At 45.1% G+C, this 19,145-nt stretch overlaps 1 protein-coding gene across 1 annotated transcript in view; it reads right to left on the bottom strand.

The window, feature by feature from the left end:
- zmp:0000001236 (mastermind-like protein 2) overlaps window positions 1–19,145 on the bottom strand; it is a 75,467-nt gene that overhangs the window by 40,585 nt on the left and 15,737 nt on the right. Inside the window, exon 8 of the mRNA XM_038962128.1 lies at window positions 8,566–9,876. Coding sequence (XP_038818056.1) covers window positions 8,566–9,876 — 1,311 coding nt within the window. The remainder of the gene's footprint in view (window positions 1–8,565; window positions 9,877–19,145) is intronic.

The following is a 19,145-nucleotide window of genomic DNA, read 5'->3' as shown; positions in this document are numbered from 1 at the left end:
CTGGACGAGCACCGTTAGAGACTATCCTATTAGTCACTGGAGAATAAACTGGACGAGCTCCGTTAGAGACTATCCTATCAATCACTGGAGAATAAACTGGATGAGCTCTGTTAGAGACTATCCTATCAATCACTGGAAAATAAACTGGACGAGCTCTGTTAGAGACTATCCTATTAGTCACTGGAGAATAAACTGGATGAGCTCCGTTAGAGACTATCCTATCAATCACTGGAGAATAAACTGGACGAGCTCCGTTAGAGACTATCCTATTAGTCACTGGAGAATAAACTGGACGAGCTCCGTTAGAGACTATCCTATCAATCACTGGAGAATAAACTGGATGAGCTCCGTTAGAGACTATCCTATTAGTCACTGGAGAATAAACTGGATGAGCTCTGTTAGAGACTATCCTATTAATCACTGGAGAATAAACTGGATGCGCTCCGTTAGAGACTATCCTATCAATCACTGGAGAATAAACTGGATGAGCTCCGTTAGAGACTATCCTATTAGTCACTGGAGAATAAACTGGACGAGCTCTGTTAGAGACTATCCTATTAGTCACTGGAGAATAAACTGGATGAGCTCCGTTAGAGACTATCCTATTAACAGGACGTGAAAAACTGTAATATTCTATGTTTCTCAGAGCCATGGATAATATACAGTACATCTTGCATGTTTTTCCAATGCAACCCGATGGCAGACTTGGTTAAAGGAAACTGAAATCCGTTTTACTGTCACTTGTGGAACTAGAGGCGACAAAACTCTAGATCACCTTAACTCCACACACAGAAATGCGTACAAGGCCCTCACCTTTGGCAAATCAGATCATAACTCTATCCTCCTACTTCCTGCTTACAGGCAAAACCTCAAACAGGAAGTGCCAGTGACTTTCTCAGTACAGAAGTGGTTCGATGAAGTGGATGCTAAGCTACAGGACTCTTTCTCTAACACAGACTTTAATATTTTCCGTGATTCATCCGATAACATTGAGGAGTTCACCACATCAGTCACCGGCTTCATTAATAAGTCGATGGACGACGTCGTCCCCAGAGTGACCGTACGTACATATCCCAACCAGAAGTCATGGATTACAGGCAGCATCCCCACTGAGCTAAAGGCCAGAGTAGCCGCTTTCAAGGAGCAGGACATTAATCCGGACGCTTATAAGAAATCCCATGACGACCTCCGACCAGCCATCAAATAGAAAAAGCGCAATACATGACTAAGATTGAATCCTACTACACCGGCACTAACACTTTACGGATGTGGCAGGGTTTTACATTTTTCTATTAGGATCCCATTAGCCGACGCCAATGACAACAGCTAGTCTACTGGGGTATAGGTCAAAAGTTTGGACACACCTACTCATTCAAGGGTTTTTCTTTATTTTTACTGTTTTCTACATTGTAGAATAATAGTGAAGACATCAAAACTATGAAATAACACATATGGAATCATGTAGTATCCAGAAAATTGTTACACAAATCAAGTCCCCGCAACAATGTTCCAACATTTAGTGGAAAGCCTTCCAGGAAGTGTGGAGGCTGTTATAGCAGCATAGTGGGGGCCAACTCCATATTAATGTCCATGATTTTGGAATGAGATGTTGGACGAGCAGGTGTCGACATACTTTTGGCCATGTAGTGTATTTATGGCAACAACGGGTGTGGCTGAAATAGCCGAATCCACTAATTTAAATGGTGTCCACATACTTTTGTATATCGTTTATGTTGCTAGTTGGATTTTCCCACTTGATTTTAGTAACCATTGCCCAGTTGTCTGTGTCAGAGATGTTAAACTCCATACCTCTCCTCGTGTCATCACTAAGAGGAACTTTACATGATCTTTATTTTACTGACCTTGACTATATCTCCCTGAACCTGATTTAGCTTTAAGCTTCGTAAATGTCTTCAATACTATTGTAGATAATCATGCCCCCTTCAAAACTCTGAGAGTTAAAGTTAGATTGAATGCTGAATGCTGAACCTGATTTAGCTTTAAGCTTCGTAAATGTCTTCAATACTATTGTAGATAATCATGCCCCCTTCAAAACTCTGAGAGTTAAAGTTAGATTGAATGCCTGGTTTACTCCTGAATTATAGTAAGAATGTTGCCTGATTGGTAATCTTTTAGGCAACTGAGGAATCAATGTGTACGTCTGATCAAAAAGGCTAAATCTGATTATTATGTAACCACTCTTTCTGATTGTAAGGAGAACCCGGCTAAATTCTGGAAAACTGTCAAATCTCTAAAGGGTAAGACTTACTCCTCTCTTCCCAAACAAATGAATTCAGACTCTGGCCCCATTACGGACAAAATGTCACATCATTGATGCATTTAATCGTGGTTTTATTTCAGCGAGTTATCTTTTTGAAACAGCGTCTAGCCCTATCTCTAAGAGTGGGCTAAATGCTGATTCAGGAATTCTTCAGATTGACTCGGAAAATGGTCGTGAAGTTTTTTTGCATTTTTGTCAATTCACAGTAAAAATAAGTAATTGATGTGTTGTTTGCTATAGATACCAAGACAGGGGCTGCCCAATTGGAGCCGGGTCTTCCCAAGTGGTGCTGCCCCCCTCATCTCTAGCTCAGTAACCCTCATCTTAAGTCAAACATTGCTATCAAGAAATATTCCAAAAGTATGGAAAACAGCTTATGTGCTTGGACACACCTACTCATTCAAGGGTTTTTCTTTATTTTTACTGTTTTCTACATTGTAGAATAATAGTGAAGACATCAAAACTATGAAATAACACATATGGAATCATGTAGTATCCAGAAAATTGTTACACAAATCAAAATATATTTTATATTTGTGATTTTTCAAAGTAGCCACCCTTTGCCTTGATGACAGCTTTGCCTGTCCATAAGGGCAGGGATAGTAGTGATCTTGATCATTATCGTCCCATCTTGAAGCTTCCATGTCTAGCCAAGATTCTCCAATCTTTAGTAAATAAGCAACTTCACTCTTTTTATCTGAGCATATTTTGAATATAAATTAATCTGGCTTTTGGCACTTTCTTCAATTATTATTTGTTTATATTTTCCTCTCTACATTGTTGGTAAGTAAGCATTTCACTGTTAGTCCATACCTCTTGTTTACGAAGTATGTGACAAATACCATTTGATTTGGTTTGATTTTGCTACGGCTCAGAGCAAAAGTAGTTTGCTAATTTAGGCTGATGCCAGTGGCGCTGTAGACCTAGCTCAGTATATTGTTTCTGCAACAGTCTCTTCTAAATCACAGAGGAATAGATGAAGCATTAATATGTTAGCTACATGAAGTAAAATATAACATTCATTGTAGCAAAAGATTATAGGGTCCCTTAGGAAACATTAACCATCACTTTGGTTCCTATCCTGTCACATCATGGGTCATCAATCCTATCCTGTCTTTGGCTTTTTCATTTGTTGTCATGACAACACGGTGTTCAAATTGCACAAGATTATATTCTAACTATGGAATTAGAATAATCATTCTATTTCCATTTTTTTAATCTAAATCGCAAGTCAGATTGCAATTGCAATATCTGGTTAAAAATAATTCTTCGATTTTTGATTCATATCGTGTAGCCCTACCTGGCAGTGTGTACATTATCTGAAACTAGGGCGGGAAATGCATACATTTATGAAAATGCAGGGGGAAAATGTGGTTGAAATTGAATTGAATAGTATAAACCAATCAGAATGGCGAAAGACCCAATGAAATCACCTAGAACCTATTTGTTGCAACCCTAGGATCATGCAATACTCATAAAAGCAAATGTACAACTTTTATTATTAAAAAACATAAAATACCATCAAACAACATCAGACCGCCAAACATTTAAAAACATATTGTGATATTTTGTCCATATCGCACAGCCCTACCAAGTAGTTTATCATGTTAATCCTTATGATTATCCCATCATCATTAGACAAGAATGTGGACAGTTCATTTACAACAATATGGGATTAGGATGGGAATGGGTCATATGGGATTAGGATGGGAATGGGTCATATGGGATTAGGATGGGAATGGGATTAGGATGGGAATGGGTCATATGGGATTAGGATGGGAATGGGTCATATGGGATTAGGATGGGAATGGGTCATATGGGATTAGGATGGGAATGGGTCATATAAGATTAGGATGGGAATGGGTCATATGGGATTAGGATGGGAATGGGATTAGGATGGGAATGGGTCATATGGGATTAGGATGGGAATTGGTCATATGGGATTAGGATGGGAATGGGATTAGGATGGGAATGGGAATGGGTCATATGGGATTAGGATGGGAATGGGATTAGGATGGGAATGGGAATGGGTCATATGGGATTAGGATGGGAATGGGTCATATGGGATTAGGATGGGAATTGGTCATATGGGATTAGGATGGGAATGGGATTAGGATGGGACTGGGAATGGGTCATATGGGATTAGGATGGGAATGGGTCATATGGGATTAGGATGGGAATGGTCATATGGGATTAGGATGGGAATGGGTCATATGGGATTAGGATGGGAATGGGTCATATGGGATTAGAATGGGAATGGGTCATATGGGATTAGGATGGGAATGGGTCATATAAGAATAGGATGGGAATGGGTCATATGGGATTAGGATGGGAATGGGTCATATGGGATTAGGATGGGAATGGTCATATGGGATTAGGATGGGAATGGGTCATATGGGATTAGGATGGGAATGGGTCATATGGGATTAGAATGGGAATGGGTCATATGGGATTAGGATGGGAATGGTCATATGGGATTAGGATGGGAAAGGGTCATATGGGATTATGATGGGAATGGGTCACATGGGATTAGGATGGGAATGGATAATATGGGATTAGGATGGGAATGGGTCACATGGGATTAGGATGGTAATTGGTCATATGGGATTAGGATGGGAATGGGTCACATGGGATTAGGATGGGAATGGGTCATATGGGATTAGGATGGGAATGGATCATATGGGATTAGAATGGGAATGGGTCATATGGGATTAGGATGGGAATGGGTCATATGGGATTAGGATGGGAATGGGTCATATGGGATTAGGATGGGAATGGGTCATATAAGATTAGGATGGGAATGGGTCATATGGGATTAGGATGGGAATGGGTCAAATGGTATTAGGATGGGAATGGGTCATATGGGATTAGGATGGGAATGGGTCATATAAGATTAGGATGGGAATGGGTCATATGGGATTAGGATGGGAATGGGTCATATGGGATTAGGATGGGAATGGGTCATATAAGATTAGGATGGGAATGGGTCATATAAGATTAGGATGGGAATGGGTCAAATGGGATTAGGATGGGAATGGGTCATATGGGATTAGGATGGGAATGGGTCATATAAGATTAGGATGGGAATGGGTCATATGGGATTAGGATGGGAATGGGTCATATAAGAATAGGATGGGAATGGGTCATATGGGATTAGGATGGGAATGGGTCATATAAGATTAGGATGGGAATGGGTCATATGGGATTAGGATGGGAATGGGTCATATGGGATTAGGATGGGAATGGGTCATATGGGATTAGGATGGGAATGGGTCATATAAGATTAGAATGGGAATGGGTCATATGGGATTAGGATGGGAATGGGTCATATGGGATTAGGATGGGAATGGGTTTTATGAGATTAGGATGGGAATGGGTCATATGGGATTAGGATGGTCATAGGTCATATGGGATTAGGATGGGAATGGGTCATATGGGATTAGGATGGGAATGGGATTAGGATGGGAATGGGCCATATGGGATTAGGATGGGAATGGGTCATATGGGATTAGGATGGGAATGGGTCATATGGGATTAGGCTGGGAATGGGTCATATGAGATTAGGATGGGAATGGGTCATATGGGATTAGGATGGGAATGGGTCATATGAGATTAGGATGGGAATGGGTCATATGGGATTAGGATGGGAATGGGTCATATGAGATTAGGATGGGAATGGGTCATATGGGATTAGGATGGGAATGGGTCATATGGGATTAGGATGGGAATGGGTCATATGGGATTAGGATGGGAATGGGTCATTACCTGTTCAAAACATAGTGTGCATATAATATATTCAACAATTCTTCAGGTTCAGGAAAATATGAATAGAAATACCTGATCACCTGATCACCTGATCACCTTTGATCACCTGATCACCTTAGATCACCTGATCACCTTTGATCACCTGATCACCTTAGATCACCTGATCACCTGATCACCTTTGATCACTCCAGAATAGATGTTGACCATCGCAATGATCTACAGGGCCTTCGGAAAGTATTCAGACCCCTTGACTTTTTCAACATTTTATTACGTCACAGCCTTATTCTAAAATGGATTAAATCGTTTTTTCCCGTCATCAATCTACACACAATAACAAAGCAAAAACAGGCTTTTAGACATTTTAGCTAATTTATGAAATATCACATTTCCATAATTATTCAGACTCTTTACTCAGTACTTTGACAAAGACAATTCTCCCCATTTGCTCAGTTTGACCGGGCGGCCAGCTCTAGGAAGAGTCTTGGTGGTTCCAAACTTCTTCCATTTAAGAATGATGGAGGCCACTGTGTTCTTGGGGACCTTCAATGCTGCAGAAATGTTTTGGTACCCTTCCCCAGATCTAAGCCTCGACACAATCCTGTCTCGGAACTCTACGGACAAATCCTTCGGTCTCATGGCTTGGTTTTTGCTCTGACATGCACTGTCAACTGTGGGACCTTATATAGACAGGTGTGTGCCTTTCCAAATCATGTCCAATCAATTGAATTTACCACAGGTGGACTCCAATCAAGTTGTAGAAACATCTCAAGGATGATCAATGGAAACAGGATGCACCTGAGGTCAATTTAGAGTCTCATAGCAAAGGGTCTAAATACTTAAGTAAATAATGTATTTCTGTTTTTATTTTTAATACCTTTGCAAAAATGTATAAAAAACAGTTTTTGCTTTGTCATCATGGGGTATTGTGTGTAGATTAATGAGGATTAAAAAAATATATATATTTTAGAATAAGGCTGTAACGTAATAAAATGTGGGAAAAGTCATGGGGTTCAGAACACTTTCTGAACCCTGAATATAGACTGGGACGATATAGACTGAAGGCCCTGAATATAGACTGGGACGATATAGACTGAAGGCCCTGAATATAGACTGGGACGATATAGACTGAAGGCCCTGAATATAGACTGGGACGATATAGACTGAAGCCCTGAATATAGACTGAAGCCCTGAATATAGACTGGGACGATATAGACTGAAGTCCTGAATATAGACTGGGACGATATAGACTGAAGCCCTGAATATAGACTGGGACGATATAGACTGAAGGCCCTGAATATAGACTGGGACGATATAGACTGAAGGCCTGAATATAGACTGGGACGATATAGACTGAAGCCCTGAATATAGACTGGGACGATATAGACTGAAGGCCCTGAATATAGACTGGGACGATATAGACTGAAGCCCTGAATATAGACTGGGACGATATAGACTGAAGGCCCTGAATATAGACTGGGACGATATAGACTGAAGCCCTGAATATAGACTGGGACGATATAGACTGAAGCCCTGAATATAGACTGGGACGATATAGACTGAAGCCCTGAATATAGACTGGGACGATATAGACTGAAGGCCCTGAATATAGACTGGGACGATATAGACTGAAGCCCTGAATATAGACTGGGACGATATAGACTGAAGCCCTGAATATAGACTGGGACGATATAGACTGAAGGCCCTGAATATAGACTGGGACGATATAGACTGAAGCCCTGAATATAGACTGGGACGATATAGACTGAAGGCCCTGAATATAGACTGGGACGATATAGACTGAAGCCCTGAATATAGACTGGGACGATATAGACTGAAGCCCTGAATATAGACTGGGACGATATAGACTGAAGGCCCTGAATATAGACTGGGACGATATAGACTGAAGGGCCTGAATATAGACTGGGACGATATAGACTGAATCCCTGAATATAGACTGGGACGATATAGACTGAAGGCCCTGAATATAGACTGGGACGATATAGACTGAAGCCCTGAATATAGACTGGGACGATATAGACTGAAGGCCCTGAATATAGACTGGGACGATATAGACTGAAGCCCTGAATATAGACTGGGACGATATAGACTGAAGGCCTGAATATAGACTGGGACGATATAGACTGAAGGCCCTGAATATAGACTGGGACGATATAGACTGAAGGCCCTGAATATAGACGGGGACGATATAGACTGAAGCCCTGAATATAGACTGGGACGATATATGTATTAGATAGATAGATGTATTCTATTTCAGACATACAATATTCGTTTTCACATGATATTTGATGTGATAAATGTACTGTTTCATATAAACGATGGAACATACTTAAAATGCACTGATGTAGTCAAGTCACTAAACCTCGAGTCTGAGTCGAGTCCCAAGTCTCTAGCGCTTGAGTCCAAGTCGAGTCAGAGTCCTGGAACTCAACCACTACAACAACGCAAGGATAGTATGCAAGTATTTATAGTCTGCAAGTATTTATATAGGGGATTATTACCTGTCGTTGTTGAGCCAGTTTAAAGTGGAGTCCAGGTCCAGGTCCATGCTGGCTGAGAGGGGTTCTCTGGGCCAGGGACTTGGGCTGCAAGTGAGGAGACCCAGACACGGGCCGGTGCTGCTGGGGGTTCTGGTAGTTATGAACTGGGTGGTTCGTGTTCAAGTTCTGGGCTGAGGTGGACGGCTGCTGTTGTTGTTGTTGATGGGCTGTAGTCTTACTCAGTGGACCTGCCATAGTGGAGGGTTGCTGGGATGCTTTAGGGCTGAAGTGGAGCATGGGTTTGTTGCTGAGCACCTTCATATCCAGGTGGCTGGAGCTGTTGTGTCCGTTGGGCTTGAACAGACAGTTGTTTATGCCTTTACCCTGGCTGTCCATGGAGGTCTGGGGGGTGATCCTCTGGCCCATTGAGGCCGGGTTGGAGAGCTTGTCCTGGGGGAAGGAGCTGGAGGAGGGCTGCGTGTTCCAACTGGTGCCTGGTCCTCCTCCCCCTCCAGCCTGAGTCTGTTGGTGGTGGAGCAGGGCCTGGGGGTTGGGTTGCTGCTGGTTCTGGTTGGCTGCCATCTGCTTTAGCTGCTCCGCATGGGACACCTCAGGCCAGCCAGGGAGACCTCTGCTGGGGGGTCCGGCCAGCCCCGAGGGTCCCTGGCCTTGGCTCTTCTGGTTGGTGATGGGGGAGGAGCTGGACATGGTGTAGGAGGGACCAGTGGATGCCGGGCGGAGCTGTGAGGAGCCGCCATGGCCATGTGTCTGGCCGTAGTCTGGAGAGGAGTACTCCGTCTTGATGGGCTTGTCCAGGTGGGAGCAGAGGGTAGCCGCACCGCGCTCCAGATCCGCCAGGCCGAACGTATCATCCTGCTTCAGCATCTTCTCAAACTCCTGGTCGTGCAGAGACGGGACGGTCTTGGTCAGCTCGTCGAACAGATCCTGAAGCTCCGGGTCGATCTGGCTGCTGAACACCATCATCTCCGTAGACCTCTGGCCGCAGGAAGTAACATGGTCTATAGGTTCCTTCTTCATCTCCTTCAGGGTCATGTTGATGAGGTCAGAGTTCATGACTCCATGGGGCATCATGTAGCTGCTGTTGTTATTTTTCCTGTTTAGGGGGTGGCCTATGGACGAAGCGTCGCCTCCCATGGACTGTGATTGCCCGGAGCTGAAGGAACAGGGTCCGTGCCCACCCAAACTGCCGCTGCCCCCCTCCAGACGGACACGTTTGAAGTCCAGCCCCGACGGCCCACAGGACAGGCCGTTCTGTTGGGAGGAGTAGCCAGGAGTATGGCCCTCGATCTTCCTCCTCAGAGACCCTTGGAGCTGTGGAGAGAAAGGAAAACTCTATTGAAAAAACTGCTCACAGTCACATTATCTTCATTTCAGAATACAATAGTAATTTCAAGTGGTGGCATGGTCTCATCGTTAAACTTTGTCTTTTTTAATTTATGTCTAAAAAAAGGTACAAATAGCCACTTCAATGCTATTACCTTACCAATAGAATAACAATCTAACCAACATATATATATATCATCAGCATGACATCAATGTAACCAGATCTTTATGTAGCCAAGACAGCTGATAACATTGATGCATGGAAGGCAGACTTTCTTGACAAAAGGTCTTTGTCAAGGATCTCAGATTAAAGTGGCAGGGTAGCCTAGTGGTTAGAGCGTTGGACTAGTAACCGAAAGGTTGCAAGTTCAAATCCCCGAGCTGACAAGGTACAATCTGTCGTTCTGCCCCTGAACAGGCAGTTAACCCACTGTTCCTAGGCCGTCATTGAAAAATAAGAATTTGTTCTTAACTGACTTGCCTAGTTAAAATATAAAAAAGGTAAATTTGTAAGTCGCTCTGGATAAGAGCGTCTGCTAAAATGACTTAAATGTAAAGCCAACTAGCGCTAGTCCAATTCAAGTGTTGCCTGAAGACAATCGAACAATTAAAATACCAAGACCTCCTATTTACAGTACAAAAAAATCCTGTTCTTTGATGTCTTAAACCAATTAAAATGATTATGATCATTCTAAATATCAGTATAATAAAAATGTAGTCCGAGCACAAAGTGTCTCTATGTAAATTGATCAAATTTGACAATCTGCTTCGAGGCCTCTAAACCTTGTTCACTTGACCGACCGGCCAGCATGTTAGCAGGGACTTGACCAATAAGCCAGCATGTTAACAGAGACTTGACCAGCCAGCATGTTAACAGAGACTTGACCAGCCAGCATGTTGACAGAGACTTGACCAGCCAGCATGTTAGCAGAGACTTGACCAATAAGCCAGCATGTTAGCAGAGACTTGACCAATAAGCCAGCATGTTAGCAGAGACTTGACCAATAAGCCAGCATGTTAGCAGAGACTTGACCAATAAGCCAGCATGTTAACAGAGACTTGACCAGCCAGCATGTTAGCAGAGACTTGACCAGCCAGCATGTTAGCAGAGACTTGACCAGCCAGCATGTTAACAGAGACTTGACCAGCCAGCATGTTAGCAGAGACTTGACCAGCCAGCATGTTAACAGAGACTTGACCAGCCAGCATGTTAGCAGAGACTTGACCAGCCAGCATGTTAACAGAGACTTGACCAGCCAGCATGTTAACAGAGACTTGACCAGCCAGCATGTTAACAGAGACTTGACCAGCCAGCATGTTAACAGAGACTTGACCAGCCAGCATGATAACAGAGACTTGACCAGCCAGCATGTTAACAGAGACTTGACCAGCCAGCATGTTAACAGAGACTTGACCAGCCAGCATGTTAACAGAGACTTGACCAGCCAGCATGTTAGCAGAGACTTGACCAGCCAGCATGTTAACAGAGACTTGACCAGCCAGCATGTTAGCAGAGACTTGACCAGCCAGCATGTTAACAGAGACTTGACCAGCCAGCATGTTAGCAGAGACTTGACCAATAAGCCAGCATGTTAACAGAGACTTGACCAGCCAGCATGATAACAGAGACTTGACCAGCCAGCATGTTAACAGAGACTTGACCAGCCAGCATGTTAACAGAGACTTGACCAGCCAGCCAGCATGTTAACAGAGACTTGACCAGCCAGCCAGCATGTTAACAGAGACTTGACCAGCCAGCATGATAACAGAGACTTGACCAGCCAGCATGTTAGCAGAGACTTGACCAGTCAGCCAGCATGTTAACAGAGACTTGACCAGTCAGCATGTTAACAGAGACTTGACCAGCCAGCATGTTAACAGAGACTTGACCAGCCAGCATGTTAACAGAGACTTGACCAATAAGCCAGCATGTTAACAGAGACTTGACCAGTCAGCATGTTAACAGAGACTTGACCAGCCAGCATGATAACAGAGACTTGACCAGTCAGCCAGCATGTTAACAGAGACTTGACCAGTCAGCATGTTAACAGAGACTTGACCAGCCAGCATGTTAACAGAGACTTGACCAGCCAGCATGTTAACAGAGACTTGACCAATAAGCCAGCATGTTAACAGAGACTTGACCAGTCAGCATGTTAACAGAGACTTGACCAGCCAGCATGATAACAGAGACTTGACCAGCCAGCATGTTAACAGAGACTTGACCAGTCAGCATGTTAACAGAGACTTGACCAGCCAGCCAGCATGTTAACAGAGACTTGACCAGCCAGCATGTTAACAGAGACTTGACCAATAAGCCAGCATGTTAACAGAGACTTGACCAGCCAGCATGTTAGCAGAGACTTGACCAGTCAGCATGTTAACAGAGACTTGACCAGTCAGCATGTTAACAGAGACTTGACCAATAAGCCAGCATGTTAACAGAGACTTGACCAGCCAGCATGTTAACAGAGACTTGACCAATAAGCCAGCATGTTAACAGAGACTTGACCAGCCAGCATGTTAGCAGAGACTTGACCAGTCAGCATGTTAACAGAGACTTGACCAGCCAGCATGTTAACAGAGACTTGACCAGCCAGCATGTTAACAGAGACTTGACCAGTCAGCATGTTAACAGGGACTTGACCAGCCAGCATGTTAACAGAGACTTGACCTGTCAGCCAGCATGTTGACAGAGACTTGACCAGTCAGCATGTTAACAGGGACTTGACCAGTCAGCATGTTAACAGAGACTTGACCAGCCAGCATGTTAACAGAGACTTGACCAGCCAGCATGTTAACAGAGACTTGACCAGTCAGCCAGCATGTTGACAGAGACTTGACCAGTCAGCATGTTAACAGGGACTTGACCAGTCAGCATGTAAACAGAGACTTGACCAGTCAGCATGTTAACAGGGACTTGACCAGTCAGCATGTTAACAGAGACTTGACCAGTCAGCATGTTAACAGAGACTTGACCAGTCAGCATGTTAACAGGGACTTGACCAGTCAGCATATAAACAGAGACTTGACCAGTCAGCATGTTAGCAGAGACTTGACCAGTCAGCATGTTAACAGAGACTTGACCAGTCAGCATGTAAACAGAGACTTGACCAGTCAGCATGTTAACAGAGATTTGACCAGCCAGCATGTTAGCATAGACTTGACCAGCCAGCATGTTAACAGAGACTTGACAAGTCAGCCAGCATGTTAACAGAGACTTGACCAGCCAGCATGTTAACAGAGACTTGACCAGTCAGCCAGCATGTTAACAGAGACTTGACCAGTCAGCCAGCATGTTAACAGAGACTTGACCAGTCAGCCAGCATGTCAGCAGAGACTTGACCAGCCAGCCAGCATGTTAGCAGAGACTTGACCAGCCAGCATGTTAACAGAAACTTGACCAGTCAGCATGTTAGCAGAGACTTGACCAGCCAGCATGTTAACAGAGACTTGACCAGCCAGCATGTTAACAGAGACTTGACCAATAAGCCAGCATGTTAACAGAGACTTGACCAGCCAGCATGTTAGCAGAGACTTGACCAGCCAGCATGTTAGCAGAGACTTGACCAGTCAGCATGTTAACAGAGACTTGACCAGTCAGCATGTTAACAGAGACTTGACCAGTCAGCATGTAAACAGAGACTTGACCAGTCAGCATGTTAACAGGGACTTGACCAGCCAGCATGTTAACAGAGACTTGACCAGCCAGCATGTTAACAGAGACTTGACCAGTCAGCATGTAAACAGAGACTTGACCAGTCAGCATGTTAACAGGGACTTGACCAGCCAGCATGTTAACAGAGACTTGACCAGTCAGCCAGCATGTTGACAGAGACTTGACCAGTCAGCATGTTAACAGGGACTTGACCAGTCAGCATGTTAACAGAGACTTGACCAGCCAGCATGTTAACAGAGACTTGACCAGCCAGCATGTTAACAGAGACTTGACCAGTCAGCCAGCATGTTGACAGAGACTTGATCAGTCAGCATGTTAACAGGGACTTGACCAGTCAGCATGTAAACAGAGACTTGACCAGTCAGCATGTTAACAGGGACTTGACCAGTCAGCATGTTAACAGAGACTTGACCAGTCAGCATGTTAACAGAGACTTGACCAGTCAGCATGTTAACAGGGACTTGACCAGTCAGCATGTAAACAGAGACTTGACCAGTCAGCATGTTAGCAGAGACTTGACCAGTCAGCATGTTAACAGAGACTTGACCAGTCAGCATGTAAACAGAGACTTGACCAGTCAGCATGTTAACAGAGACTTGACCAGCCAGCATGTTAGCAGAGACTTGACCAGCCAGCATGTTAACAGAGACTTGACCAGTCAGCCAGCATGTTAACAGAGACTTGACCAGCCAGCATGTTAACAGAGACTTGACCGGTCAGCCAGCATGTTAACAGAGACTTGACCAGTCAGCCAGCATGTTAACAGAGACTTGACCAGTCAGCCAGCATGTTAGCAGAGACTTGACCAGCCAGCCAGCATGTTAGCAGAGACTTGACCAGCCAGCATGTTAACAGAGACTTGACCAGTCAGCATGTTAGCAGAGACTTGACCAGTCAGCATGTTAACAGAGACTTGACCAGTCAGCATGTTAACAGAGACTTGACCAGCTAGCATGTTAGCAGAGACTTGACCAGTCAGCATGTTAGCAGAGACTTGACCAGCCAGCATGTTAACAGAGACTTGACCAGCCAGCATGTTAGCAGAGACTTGACCAGTCAGCATGTTAACAGAGACTTGACCAGCCAGCATGTTAACAGAGACTTGACCAGTCAGCATGTTAACAGAGACTTGACCAGCCAGCATGTTAACAGAGACTTGACCAGCCAGCATGTTAGCAGAGACTTGACCAGCCAGCATGTTAGCAGAGACTTGACCAGTCAGCATGTTAACAGAGACTTGACCAGCCAGCATGTTAGCAGAGACTTGACCAGTCAGCATGTTAGCAGAGACTTGACCAGTCAGCATGTTAACAAAGACTTGACCAGCCAGCATGTTAGCAGAGACTTGACCAGTCAGCATGTTAGCAGAGACTTGACCAGCCAGCATGTTAACAGAGACTTGACCAGCCAGCATGTTAACAGAGACTTGACCAGCCAGCATGTTAACAGAGACTTGACCAGCCAGCATGTTAGCAGAGACTTGACCAGCCAGCATGTTAGCAGAGACTTGACCAGCCAGCATGTTAACAGAGACTTGACCAGCCAGCATGTTAGCAGAGACTTGACCAGTCAGCCAGCATGTTAACAGAGACTTGACCAGTCAGCATGTTAGCAGAGACTTGACCAGTCAGCCAGCATGTTGACAGAGACTTGACCAGCCAGCATGTTAGCAGAGACTTGACCAGCCAGCATGTTAACAGAGACTTGACCAGCCAGCATGTTAGCAGAGACTTGACCAGTCAGCCAGCATGTTAACAGAGACTTGACCAGTCAGCATGTTAGCAGAGACTTGACCAGCCAGCATGTTAACAGAGACTTGACCAGCCAGCATGTTAGCAGAGACTTGACCAGCCAGCATGTTAGCAGAGACTTGACCAGCCAGCATGATAACAGAGACTTGACCAGTCAGCATGTTAGCAGAGACTTGACCAGTCAGCCAGCATGTTAACAGAGACTTGACCAGTCAGCATGTTAGCAGAGACTTGACCAGTCAGCCAGCATGTTAACAGAGACTTGACCAGTCAGCATGTTAGCAGAGACTTGACCAGTCAGCCAGCATGTTGACAGAGACTTGACCAGTCAGCCAGCATGTTAACAGAGACTTGACCAGCCAGCATGTTAGCAGAGACTTGACCAGCCAGCATGTTAACAGAGACTTGACCAGCCAGCCAGCATGTTAACAGAGACTTGACCAGCCAGCATGTTAACAGAGACTTGACCAGCCAGCATGTTAACAGAGACTTGACCAGCCAGCATGTTAGCAGAGACTTGACCAGCCAGCATGTTAGCAGAGACTTGACCAGCCAGCATGTTAGCAGAGACTTGACCAGTCAGCCAGCATGTTAACAGAGACTTGACCAGTCAGCATGTTAGCAGAGACTTGACCAGTCAGCCAGCATGTTGACAGAGACTTGACCAGCCAGCATGTTAGCAGAGACTTGACCAGCCAGCATGTTAACAGAGACTTGACCAGCCAGCATGTTAGCAGAGACTTGACCAGTCAGCCAGCATGTTAACAGAGACTTGACCAGTCAGCATGTTAGCAGAGACTTGACCAGCCAGCATGTTAACAGAGACTTGACCAGCCAGCATGTTAGCAGAGACTTGACCAGCCAGCATGTTAGCAGAGACTTGACCAGCCAGCATGATAACAGAGACTTGACCAGTCAGCATGTTAGCAGAGACTTGACCAGTCAGCCAGCATGTTAACAGAGACTTGACCAGTCAGCATGTTAGCAGAGACTTGACCAGTCAGCCAGCATGTTAACAGAGACTTGACCAGTCAGCATGTTAGCAGAGACTTGACCAGTCAGCCAGCATGTTGACAGAGACTTGACCAGTCAGCCAGCATGTTAACAGAGACTTGACCAGCCAGCATGTTAGCAGAGACTTGACCAGCCAGCATGTTAACAGAGACTTGACCAGCCAGCCAGCATGTTAACAGAGACTTGACCAGCCAGCATGTTAACAGAGACTTGACCAGCCAGCATGTTAACAGAGACTTGACCAGCCAGCATGTTAACAGAGACTTGACCAGTCAGCATGTTAACAGAGACTTGACCAGCCAGCATGTTAACAGAGACTTGACCAGCCAGCATGTTAGCAGAGACTTGACCAGCCAGCATGTTAGCAGAGACTTGACCAGCCAGCATGTTAACAGAGACTTGACCAGCCAGCATGTTAGCAGAGACTTGACCAGTCAGCCAGCATGTTAACAGAGACTTGACCAGTCAGCATGTTAGCAGAGACTTGACCAGTCAGCCAGCATGTTGACAGAGACTTGACCAGCCAGCATGTTAGCAGAGACTTGACCAGCCAGCATGTTAACAGAGACTTGACCAGCCAGCATGTTAGCAGAGACTTGACCAGTCAGCCAGCATGTTAACAGAGACTTGACCAGTCAGCATGTTAGCAGAGACTTGACCAGCCAGCATGTTAACAGAGACTTGACCAGCCAGCATGTTAGCAGAGACTTGACCAGCCAGCATGTTAGCAGAGACTTGACCAGCCAGCATGTTAACAGAGACTTGACCAGCCAGCATGTTAGCAGAGACTTGACCAGTCAGCATGTTAACAGAGACTTGACCAGCCAGCATGTTAACAGAGACTTGACCAGCCAGCATGTTAACAGAGACTTGACCAGTCAGCATGTTAACAGGGACTTGACCAGCCAGCATGTTAACAGAGACTTGACCTGTCAGCCAGCATGTTGACAGAGACTTGACCAGTCAGCATGTTAACAGGGACTTGACCAGTCAGCATGTTAACAGAGACTTGACCAGCCAGCATGTTAACAGAGACTTGACCAGCCAGCATGTTAACAGAGACTTGACCAGTCAGCCAGCATGTTGACAGAGACTTGACCAGTCAGCATGTTAACAGGGACTTGACCAGTCAGCATGTAAACAGAGACTTGACCAGTCAGCATGTTAACAGGGACTTGACCAGTCAGCATGTTAACAGAGACTTGACCAGTCAGCATGTTAACAGAGACTTGACCAGTCAGCATGTTAACAGGGACTTGACCAGTCAGCATATAAACAGAGACTTGACCAGTCAGCATGTTAGCAGAGACTTGACCAGTCAGCATGTTAACAGAGACTTGACCAGTCAGCATGTAAACAGAGACTTGACCAGTCAGCATGTTAACAGAGATTTGACCAGCCAGCATGTTAGCAGAGACTTGACCAGCCAGCATGTTAACAGAGACTTGACAAGTCAGCCAGCATGTTAACAGAGACTTGACCAGCCAGCATGTTAACAGAGACTTGACCAGTCAGCCAGCATGTTAACAGAGACTTGACCAGTCAGCCAGCATGTTAACAGAGACTTGACCAGTCAGCCAGCATGTTAACAGAGACTTGACCAGTCAGCCAGCATGTCAGCAGAGACTTGACCAGCCAGCCAGCATGTTAGCAGAGACTTGACCAGCCAGCATGTTAACAGAAACTTGACCAGTCAGCATGTTAGCAGAGACTTGACCAGCCAGCATGTTAACAGAGACTTGACCAGTCAGCCAGCATGTTGACAGAGACTTGACCAGTCAGCATGTTAACAGGGACTTGACCAGTCAGCATGTTAACAGAGACTTGACCAGCCAGCATGTTAACAGAGACTTGACCAGCCAGCATGTTAACAGAGACTTGACCAGTCAGCCAGCATGTTGACAGAGACTTGATCAGTCAGCATGTTAACAGGGACTTGACCAGTCAGCATGTAAACAGAGACTTGACCAGTCAGCATGTTAACAGGGACTTGACCAGTCAGCATGTTAACAGAGACTTGACCAGTCAGCATGTTAACAGAGACTTGACCAGTCAGCATGTTAACAGGGACTTGACCAGTCAGCATGTAAACAGAGACTTGACCAGTCAGCATGTTAGCAGAGACTTGACCAGTCAGCATGTTAACAGAGACTTGACCAGTCAGCATGTAAACAGAGACTTGACCAGTCAGCATGTTAACAGAGACTTGACCAGCCAGCATGTTAGCAGAGACTTGACCAGCCAGCATGTTAACAGAGACTTGACCAGTCAGCCAGCATGTTAACAGAGACTTGACCAGCCAGCATGTTAACAGAGACTTGACCGGTCAGCCAGCATGTTAACAGAGACTTGACCAGTCAGCCAGCATGTTAACAGAGACTTGACCAGTCAGCCAGCATGTTAGCAGAGACTTGACCAGCCAGCCAGCATGTTAGCAGAGACTTGACCAGCCAGCATGTTAACAGAGACTTGACCAGTCAGCATGTTAGCAGAGACTTGACCAGTCAGCATGTTAACAGAGACTTGACCAGTCAGCATGTTAACAGAGACTTGACCAGCTAGCATGTTAGCAGAGACTTGACCAGTCAGCATGTTAGCAGAGACTTGACCAGCCAGCATGTTAACAGAGACTTGACCAGCCAGCATGTTAGCAGAGACTTGACCAGTCAGCATGTTAACAGAGACTTGACCAGCCAGCATGTTAACAGAGACTTGACCAGTCAGCATGTTAACAGAGACTTGACCAGCCAGCATGTTAACAGAGACTTGACCAGCCAGCATGTTAGCAGAGACTTGACCAGCCAGCATGTTAG

This window comes from Salvelinus namaycush, chromosome 23 (genome assembly GCF_016432855.1).
Source record: "Salvelinus namaycush isolate Seneca chromosome 23, SaNama_1.0, whole genome shotgun sequence".
NCBI classification, from domain to species: Eukaryota; Metazoa; Chordata; class Actinopteri; order Salmoniformes; family Salmonidae; genus Salvelinus; species Salvelinus namaycush.
This window is presented reverse-complemented; position numbering and strand designations above follow the sequence as displayed.